The sequence below is a fragment of the Trachypithecus francoisi genome, unplaced genomic scaffold (genome assembly GCF_009764315.1).
Source record: "Trachypithecus francoisi isolate TF-2019V2 unplaced genomic scaffold, Tfra_2.0 Lachesis_group6, whole genome shotgun sequence".
In the NCBI taxonomy this organism is placed as follows: Eukaryota; Metazoa; Chordata; class Mammalia; order Primates; family Cercopithecidae; genus Trachypithecus; species Trachypithecus francoisi.
The window spans coordinates 115,277,125-115,288,205 of NW_022681471.1; the positions used below are offsets into that span (position 1 = coordinate 115,277,125).

At 39.7% G+C, this 11,081-nt stretch overlaps 1 protein-coding gene across 1 annotated transcript in view; it reads left to right on the forward strand.

Moving 5' to 3' along the window:
• The window catches only part of BCLAF3 (BCLAF1 and THRAP3 family member 3), an 83,731-nt gene extending 74,593 nt beyond the window's left edge, over nt 1-9,138 (forward strand). The window contains 1 exon segment of the mRNA XM_033201034.1: nt 6,377-9,138. Coding sequence (XP_033056925.1) covers nt 6,377-6,406 — 30 coding nt within the window. The 3' untranslated portion in view covers nt 6,407-9,138.
• The last annotated feature ends 1,943 nt before the right edge of the window (nt 9,139-11,081 follow it).

An 11,081-nucleotide genomic window follows, 5' to 3' on the forward strand; every position in this document is an offset into this window, starting at 1 on the left:
AATGTGAACATTGGGAATTTAATGATCTAGAAATTAATTCTCTAAAACTATCTGTACTCACATACTCCTTGAAAAGTCTTCATATACTCCTCAGGGTACACATACCCCAGTTCAACCTTTGCCGACTTACTTAACCGAGCCTCTAGTGATGACTTTGGGATAGCTTCCAGGTTTCCGTTACTTTCAGTAATACCACCTGGTCACATGGACATTTTGGTACCTTTCCATATTACCCCTTTTACTGATTTATGGTTTCACCCGCAGTACATGAAAGGCCTGTTTACACCCTAGTTGGCACTGTACATGATCAGTCTTTGTTTTCAGTTGTCAGCCTAATAACAGAAAGTAGTTCTCATTTGCCTTTCTTTGATTATTACTGGCGCAAGCATCTTTTTTATGTGTCCATTGGCCACTTGTATTTCTTTCCTCAGTTTCCTGATTTCTGTACTTTGTCAGTACTTTGGGGGTGGTACTTTTTCTTATTGATTTGTAAGAGCTCTTGATCTACTGAGGGTATTAAGCTGTCATACATTTTGCTGGTGTTTGTCAGCTGTTTATACTGGATTTTATATTACAGAACTTTTAGATGTTCATGGATCTGTCCAGTTTGTCCCATATGGCTTCTAGATTTCATCTCATGCTTATGCTTATGAAAATTCTTTACTGATTTATAAAATTTATAAAAATTCTCTCCTTTAAGTGGTTTATGGTTAACTTTTTTTTTTTTTTTTTTTTTTTGGAGACTGAGTCTCGCTTTTGTCCCCAGGCTGGAGTGCAATGGTGTGATCTTGGCTCACTGCAACCTCTGCCTCCCGGGTTCAAGCGATTCTCCTGCCTCAGCCTCCAGAGTAGCTGGGATTACAGGTGTGCGCCACCATGCCAGGCTAATTTTTGTATTTTTAGCAGAGACAGGGTTTCACCGTGTTGGCCAGGCTGGTCTCAAACTCCTGACCTCAGGTAATCCGCCCGCCTCGGCCTCCCAAAATGCTAGGATTACAGGCGTGAGCCACCGTGCCTGGCCTATGGTTAACTTTTAAACAAATTAATATTTAATCCATTTAGAATTTATTTTATTATTCATTTTATTATTTTTATTTTTAATTTTATTTTATTTTATTATTATTATTATTTTTTGAGATGGAGTCTAGCTCTGTCGCCCGGGCTGGAGTGCAGTGGCCGGATCTCAGCTCACTGCAAGCTCTGCCCCCAGGTTTACGCCATTCTCCGGCCTCAGCCTCCTGAGTAGCTGGGACTACAGGCGCCCGCCACCTCGCCCAGCTCGTTTTTTTTTTTTGTATTTTTTAGTAGAGACGGGGTTTCACCGTGTTAGCCAGGATGGTCTCGATCTCCTGACCTCGTGATCCACCCGTCTTATTATTTTTATTTTTTATTTATTTATTTCGAGACGGAGTTTTGCTCTGTTGCCCAGGCTGGAGTGCAATGGTGTGATCTCAGCTCACTGCAACCTCCACCTCCCGAGTTCAAGTGATTCTCCTGCCTCAACCTCCCGAGTAGCTGGGATTACAGACACCCACTACCATGGCCAGCTAATTTTTTTATTTTTAGTAGAGATGGGGTTTCACCATGTTGGCCAGGCTGGTCTCGAACTCCTGACCTCAGGTGATCTGCCTGTCTTGACCTCCCAAAGTGCTGGGATTTATTAGGCATGAACTACCACGCCTGGCCTATTTTTTATTTTTTTGAGACGGAGTCTCACTCTTGGTGTCCAGGCTGGAGTGCAGTGGCATGACCTCAGCTCACTGCAGCCTCCGCCTCCGGGTTCATGCGATCCTCCTATTTCAGCTTCCCGAGTAGCTGGGACTACAGGTATGTGCCACCTCCTGGCTAATTTTTGTATTTTTGGTGGAGACAGGGTTTCACCGTGTTGACCAGGCTGGTCTTGAACTCCTGATGTCAAGTGATCTGCCTGTCTTGGCCTCTGGAATTATTTTATTTTTATGATATACTGTAAAGTCGGGATCTAACTTTTTTCCTCAATAAATAGTTTTTTAAAACTGTTTATTGAAAATTTGTCCTTTCCCTGCTAATGAAAATGCTGCTTTTACTATATTCTGCATTCTTATGTATCCCTGATCTGTTTTTGGAAGCTTTGGAGTCTTCTAGCTTGTTTCCTTGCTTCTTGTGATATTCTTATTTAATCTCTTCAATCACAGTCATTGTCCTGAAACACAGATCGTATCATACCCCTCTTGCACAAACACTTTCCAAGTATTTTATTGCCTGCAAGAAAAGAGACCAAACTTGTTAGCCAGGTCTAACTCTAAGCTATCTTACTAGCTGCATTTCCCCATGGACTCTCTGCTTTTTGAAGCATACTGTATTTTCATGTATTTGTACCTTTTTTCCTACTGTTCTCTTAGCTAGAAATAGCCTCCTGAGTCCCATTCTTTTCTTATTAAACCCTACTTTCCTTTTAAGACTCACTGTAAAGCATATCAAGCCCCCACTTTAACTTGTGTTTCATTTAGTCTCTAATTAGTGTCATTTGCCTTCCTATTTCCCAAATAGATTATCAAATCTTGAGGATGTCTCGTTAAGCTTTTTATTTTTTTTTTTATTTTTTTTTATTTTATTTTTTTTTGAGACGGAGTCTCGCTCTGTCGCCCGGCCTGGAGTGCAGTGGCCGGATCTCAGCTCACTGCAAGCTCCGCCTCCCGGGTTTACCGCCATTCTCCTGCCTCAACCTCCCGAGTAGCTGGGACTACAGGCGCCCGCCACCTCGCCCGGCTATTTTTTTCTATTTTTAGTAGAGACGGGGTTTCACAGTGTTAGCCAGGATGGTCTCGATCTCCTGACCTCGTGATCCGCCCGTCTCGGCCTCCCAAAGTGCTGGGATTACAGGCTTGAGCCACCGCGCCCGGCCAAGCTTTTTATTTTTTAAATTTTATTTATGTATTTATTTTTAGGCAGGGTCTCACTCTGTCGCCCAGGCTGGAGTGCAATGGTGTGATCACAGCTCACTGCAGCCTCCACCTCCCGGGCTTAAGTGATCCTCCCACATCAGCCTCCCAAGTAGCTGTGACTATAGATGTGTGCCGCCACACCCGGCTAATTTTTGTATTTTCTTGTAGATACAGGGTCTTGCCATGTTGGCCAGGCTGGTCTCGAACTCCTGGGCACAAGCGATCCACCTGCCTCGGCCTCCCAAAGTGCTGGGATTACAGGTGTGAGCCACTGCACCTGGCCTCATCAATCTTTTATCTTACCTTATTACCTTTCATATAGTCAATCTTCAGATAATGCTTATTGAATAGAGTTGAATTTATTCATACACACACATACACATCCATCCATATGCTCTAAACTGTTAGTGAACAAAAGCCATTGTGTCAGGGGTCCCTAAGACCACCCCCAGGTTTTGCTAGGACTCAGACAACTTAGCATATAGTCATTCTCATGAAAGAATACAGAGCAAAGTCAGCAAAAGAAAAAGGCATATAGGGCGAAGTCCAGAGGAAACCAGGCACAAGTTTCCAAGGGTTCTCTCCCAGTGGAGTCACACAGAACATACTTAATTTCCTCATCAACGAGTTGTGACAACACATGTGATACATTACCACCCTGGGAAGTTTGCTAGAGACTCAGTACTGAGAGTTTCTACTGGGGGCTGATCACGTAGGCATCCCCTGCCAAGCACATACCCAAATTCCAGACTGCCAGGAGGAAAACGAGTGCTCAGCATAAACCGTATTATTTACACAAACAGTTTCAGCACCCATCAGTTAATGGTGGGAACCCTTTTGAAATCTAAGTTCCCAGATGCTGGCCAAGGACCATTCTGTAAGCAGGCCTTTCCAAAGGCAGCAGTCAGAGCTGCTCTCTTAACCCTTTTCTGCACAACCTTTTTTTTGGAGGGAGGTCGGAGTCTCACTCTGTCACCCAGACTGCAGTGCAGTGGTGCCATCTCAGCTCACTGCAACCTCCGCCTCCCAGGCTCAAGCGATTCTCTTCTCCTGTCTCAGCCTCCTGAGTAGCTGGAATTACAGGTGTGCGCCACTACAGCCAGTTAATTTTTGTATTTTTAGTAGAAGTACATGGTTTCATCATGTTGTCCAGGCTGGTCTCAAACTCCTGGCCTCAAGCGATCCGCCCACCTCAGCCTCCCAAAGTGCGGAGATTATAGGTGTGAGCCACCACGCCTGGTCAGCACAACCATATTTTTGTTTTGTTTTTGAGATGGAGTTTCACTGTTATTGCCCAGGCTGGAGTGCAACGGCACGATCTCGGCTCACTGCAACCTCCACCTCCCAGGTTCAAGCGATTCTCCTGCCTCAGCCTCCCGAGTAGCTGGGATTATAGACACCCACTACCATGCTCAGCTAATTTTTTTGTATTTTTAGTAGAGACAGGGTTTTACCATGTTGGCCAGGCTGGTCGCAAACAATCATACTTTTGAAGAACTTAACTTCACAGATGGTTAATGCCTAAAGGGAAGAGAAAATCAATATGGTAGGAATGGTCAGGAGATATATGCTAAGTACTTTCATTGATACACTCTTCTCAGAGGAGACGGATTGTAAGCTGAGGCCTGAAGAAGAGCAAGACATAGAAAGGGCTAAAGCCAAAGACCCATGTTTGGCAGTAGGATGTGAGGTTGGGGAGAAATGGAGGTGTGCAAATTATAGGGGGCCCCAAAAGCTGGGCAGGATATTTACGGTTTGATGTAGTGGCACTAGGACATCTTCCTAGACTGGGGAGAAAGTGGTACTTTAGGATGGCTACGTAGTTAGCAGTGGGTGGGGAGGTTCTGGGGAGAAGAGATGAGGTGCAGGAAGACCAACAAGGGAACATGTGCAGTGACCCAGATGAAAACCTAGATAAGAAGTGCTCATATATCTAGTTCAGCATTCTGCTTAAAAATGGGCTTTTATGGCCAGGTGCAGTGGCTCACACCTGTAATCCCAGCATTTTGGGAGGTTGTGGTGGGTGGATCACTTGAGGCCAGGATTCAAGACCAGCCTGGGCAACATGGTAAAACCCTGTCTCTACAAAAAATACAAAAATTAGCTGGGTGTGGTAGCATGTGCCTGTAGTCCCAGTTACTCAGGAGGCTGAGGCAGGAGAAACGCTTGAACCCAGGAGGCAGAGGTTGCAGTGAGCCAAGATCGCACCACTGCACTCCAGCCTGGGCAACAGATGGAGACTCCGTCTCAAAAAAAAAAAAAAAAAAAAAAAAAACAGGTGGGGGACGCTTCTAAATCATTGAAAGGGTGGAGGGATCAAGTGGAGATAGGTTATGAAAGAAGCTATGTCAAGGGTGAATGTAACTCAAAATAATCACACACTTAAGATATTTCAACTGAATTTTATTTTAGAATTATTGTAGTTAGAATTTCCTTTTAAAGTTGTAAGTAGGTAACATATTTTATTTGAAGATAAATTTATATAATTTTTATATTGTATAATGAGTAAAAAACTAGGATACAATGAAGTCTACCTCTATTTAAAGGAATGATGTTGACAAATATATATGTGCATGTATTTTGAACATTTCATTAACCAAAATAGAAGAATAAGAATTTTCTATCAGCACTGTTTTTTGTTTGGAATTAAACATTTCCATACTAATATAAATGCCAAAAATAAATCAACTTTTACATTTCTTTCAGTTTTAATAGTGTAAGATCCTAGTGAAAGGTAGGATATGTATATTAATAAATTTTTATTTTTTAATGTTCCTGAAAAATGTGCCATTCTACCATGTTTGCTCTGTTATTACTTGCATGGTCTTATGTCCAGTTTGTGGTTGGTAATTGAATATTGTGCATAGTATCACAATATAGAATCCACGTTCATTATCCTCTAATCATAGTCTTATTATTCGTGTAAATTCTTCTTCCTGTATTTATTGAAGCCTTACTGTAGTTAACCATCCAAAAGCAAGAAGGTGTTTCCCCCTCTAATAACTTTCTCTGCAGTTATCAGTCAGTTAGAAGAGCCCATGTAGTTTTAGAATTAGAGATACAGGATGGAAAAGATAAAATACTAATTTGAGATGTGCGTGTGCAGTATCAGGCTCCATACTTGAGAGCCAAAGGTTTAAGAGTCTTGATTTTATGCCAGGGATGCCTTCACTGAAACTCACCCAAATAGCAGAATACTATTTTCATCAATTTACTATACAGGTGTTATCTAGCGCCATATGTTTTCTTTGTTCTATTGATTTATCATGTGATATTGCTTTGATGTGTTCTCTTGTTACTTTGCACCTTTGGGGTTCCACATACCTTTGTGGGAATCTCAGGGTGCAAGTAACACTGTATAAATGAAAATACTTTGAAAATTGCAGTGTAAACTAGCTCAGATGTTTGACACTTTGTTTGAAGTCTTTGTTTCTCTTGTTTTCTCTCAATAGGAATATACAGATGTTGCCACAGGAATCTAATCTGAAATCGTACAAATGGAAATGACACTACAGGAGAATGTTTGGGAGCATCTCTCTCTTTTTGTCAGGAGTTAGAAGTGACACTAAGGCACTAATACTGTAACTTCTTGATAAAATAACTTTATTTTTTAGTAGTGGAATGCTGCAACTTTTTTACACCTAACAATTGCTTTTAAATTACAGTATTCAATTTAAAAGTTGTATTAACTACAGTTTCCTTTGCAAAAAGTCTCAAAAGAATCACTTGAAGGGCATTATTTGTTGATGCATTTTTCTCTGAGCATGGTTTCATAGAGAGAACTTCACCGAGTTATATTCAGACGTTTATATGTTGAAAGTTTTGCTTACATAATAAAAACAAAAACAAGCATCTGAATTGTATAGTGTCTGTACATGAAAGAACTTTAAACAGTGGCCTTATGGTAGAAAATTTTATACCGGATTTTTCTTTTTCTGATGACATTTTGGCTTAAAACTCGAAGTTTTCTTAAGTTTCTGAAGATCAAGGCCTATATAATTCATACATTTCATATTATAAGAAGGCAAGAGACAAGGTGCTTCAAATATTCCATCAGGTAGTTATGAGTGCACTGAATTTTTAGTAATGTGTTCATTCAGTTTTTTCCCACAACTATTTGCTCTTTTCCAATTTCAAAATGCTATTGTGGAAAATATGTAAAGATTTTGTAATCTATAGTCCATCTTATTTTTCCCTCAGGGCAAGCTTGTGCATATCATATTTTTAAAGGCTTTTTAAAAATCTGACACACAAAATCTCATATTTGAAAATTGTACTTTACTACTACAGCATTACACATTTTGCAAGCACATCTTATAGAGTGTTTACTTTTAGTTCAGTTGATATGTAGTGCATACCTACTATGTGTAAGAGCAAATGGATGGGATTTTAAGTGAAATTTTTAGGTCCCAATACCTTATTTCTTTATGTTTTCTGTGTTCTGCTTAACAGTACATATACATTCCCAATTACATTTTTGTGAATGTTTATTGTAATAAAATAAAATGTTGTTGCTCCTTCTGCTTAAAGAAGTTACTTGCCAGTTTGTGAGAACATTATTTTAATGTTGTAGGAGACTTATAGCCTTGGATAGCACCTGTTGATGTTTAAAGCCCTGTTCTGTGCTTACAAAGACAGAGCTTTCAAAATTAAAATGTGAAGGTTGATAAGAACTTGGTTTTTCATGACTGGATGTGAAAAATCTTAGTACATTCAGTTTTCTTTTCCATATCTTTAAAAAAGATAGGGCAGCCTTTTCCTTAAGTGAGTTCATGATAAGGGGGCAGGTGCACTTGATTCATTGCTAAGCAGGTAATAAATTTAGGTAGATGGCCTGTCTTGTACTGCGTACAATCTCTGTAGGTCAGATTTTCCAAACATATTTAGCATTCCATTTATGGTAAGAAAGAAATGCATGCACACATGTAGTATGGCAACTTTATATTGTGTTAGGTACTTATAAAATCTGTCTTAAATTTTAAAATAATTGATTTCATTTACTCCCATATTCTAGGGGACAGTTATGAGCCTTGAATATTTAATCATTTGATTGACAACTATGTATTACACAAATACTGTACTAAAATTACAGCAATGAACAAGAAGACAAGACACATGGACCCTACCTTTATGGTACAAAGAGTCTAATAGGAAAAATGGACGTTAAACAGAAATATAACTTGGTAAATGGCCTTTTTAGCTCAATTTTTATTTATTGTAACACATAAAGGTAAGATGGCTGATTTACTATTATTCGTTCCACAACTGATTCCCTATTTGGATATTCTTTTGGCACTGTCTCAAATGCAAAGCGTGTTATCTGCAAAATACCTATGCAGAAAACATTGTGTGTATAAGATCTAAAGCCTAAAAGGAAAAACCAGCTTGATAATTTAGAGTATAAAATAAGGACAGGGACCATGTCTGTCTTGTCCACCATAGTATCCCCAGCACCCAGCTTCCTATTTGACATGTGGTAAGAGTTCATTAAATATTAGTTGAATAATGAATGAATAGGGAATAATAGAATATGTTTATTAGGAACTACTTGTGTAATTTTCATATGGAGGTTGAACAAAAGGTTATCCATAGCATTTTTTATTGACTTGAAAGAATTTGAATTATTGAACGCATAAGACTTGAGAAGACAAGTTTTTTTGTTTTTGTTTTTTTAATAAGTCCCATACCATTGCCTCCTCCCCTTCCTCCCCTACGTGCTAGGCCCTTCGCTGGTACTGGGAAGACAAAGATAATAAGACACAGTCCCTGCTGTGAGGAAGCTCATGCACTACTGAAGAAGAGAATCACAAAAACAAAGAATCACAATGTAGAGTAAGTACTTTAGTGGACATATATACAAGAAGTTGAGAGAAAAGTTGGCATTTCTGGTTCAGCATCCCCTCGTCATGTTTTTTCCTATTGGTTTCACCAACCTCAGAAGGCACTATTCTTTTGGTGGTTTTGCTGGTTTTAAAAATTGATGCATTGGGGGAAACTGGGTAAATTGTACACGGAATCTCTCTGTATTATTTCTTTTATAGCTGCATGTGAATCTAGAGTTATTTCAATATAAATTTCAATTTGAAGAATTGCCCATAGTCTTATCACAGAGAACACTATTATAAATATTTTGGATGATACATTTTCATTTTTTTCTATTGGAAAGAAACTCACTATGTACCACACTTTACCTAATAAATCCTACATTTTTGAATAGTTTTTTTAAAAAAAAAAAAAAAGATGGGGATACTTCCAGGCAGAAGCAAGAAAAGTAAAGCTGGATGAGAAACTCTTATCATCTTTATTACCCAGCAAATTCAATAACCACCAGGCACAAATTCACCAAGAGCAACCAAGCAAGGAAGGAAGAAGAAGCTGATGCAACAAGGTGTGGTATGACTTCATCCCTCACCCATCCCCATAAGTAGCACTGAGTAAAACAATGGAGATGACAAAAATCTTGGTAACAGTGGGCCCCAGTATGGACGAAGGCTCTGACGAGGCGACCAGGCCACGTGGAGGAGAGTCAAGGAAAACTCTTGGGACAACAAAGTCTTTGCTGCCATCTCAGGACCTCAGCAGAAGGGGTAAGATTCACCAGGACTAGGCATTTCCCAGGTCTCAGAGCAGCCTAGGAAAGCCAAATCCTGCAGAAGTCAGAGACACCTTTGACTGGGTCTAGTGAGTTCTGGTTCTGGACGTTTAATGGGAACCTAGAAGAGAGGGGATACCCAGGTTCCCCAACAAAGTTCCATCAAATATGATGATTATGAGCTCTGAGTCCATTAAAATACAGAATGAATATTTAAGAACTGAGGAATCATAGATGTAGAATAGGATGTAAATGTTATAAATCTTGACAAAGAAGAATTAATGTACATTGACAAATTCAGACATGGAGGAGGTAAAGTGGGATAAAGACTAAGAACTAACTGTCTCATCATTCATGGCCAGGTGTCATGTCAAGTCATGTCTTAAGATTATAATATGGGGAAAAACTCTAGTGACCAACCTTAAGTTTTTCCACAATCTTTTTTTTTTTCTTGACCTTAATACAGTGGTTCTCAAAGTGTGGTCCCAGACCAGCAACATCAGCATCACCTGAGAACTTGTTAAAAATGCAGATTCTTGGCCCCACCCCAGACCTCCTGAATCAGAAACCCTGGGGGTGGGGCCAAGCAATCTGTGATTTAACAAGTCCTTCAGGGGATTCTGGCACATACTTGAGTTTGAGAAACACTGGCTTACTTATTCCTTTTAGGAACCAATGAAGAAACATTTATCTGAAGTTCAGCAGCCCCTTCAATTACATTCCTAATTTTTTTTCTATTGCATTCAAATAAAGTTAAATCTAAAATTTGTTAGATGGCTGGGCACGGTGGCTCATGCCTGTAATCCCAGCACTTTGGGAGGCCGAGGTGAGTGGATCACTTGAGGTCAGGAGTTTGAGACCAGCCTGGCCAATATGGTGAAACCCTGTCTCTACTAAAAATACAAAAATTAGGCGGGCGCAGTAGCATGCGCCTGTAATCCCAGCTACTTGGGAGGCTGAGGCAGGAGAATCACTTAAACCCAAGAGGCAAAGGTTGCAGTGAGCCGAGACCACGCCATTGCACTCCAGCCTGGGCGACAGAGCGAGACTCCATCTCAAAAAAGAAAATAAATAAAACTTGTTAGAATAAAAAGTTTAGAGATTCCCACCATCATTCCTGTCTGTACATATGAGTGAATTGAGAGATCTGGAAACATACCCACCCACTGTTAACACTGTTGATTTTTTTTAAATGGTGGGATTATGAGTGACTGTACTCTTATGTATCTGTCAAATATAATGAATGTTGTATCATTTTTATAAAATAAAGTCTTTCTTTTTTAAAACAGTGGTAAGAACATTTCATCCATCCATTATATATCTGCTACCAAAATCCAGGTAAACAAGCTTTTACCTCTATAGGCTGGCTACTTCACTATAGTCCATTGGGGTTTTACTGCTGGCCATTCCTCCCACATCATAAAAAGTAGGTGGGCTTATTTTAAGTATGAATTGTGTTGAGTTTTAAATACAAATTATTGATTTATAATATTAACAATAATATATAAAAAATTAAATTTGGCTGGGCATGGTGTAATGCCAACACTTAAGGAGGCTGAGGCAGG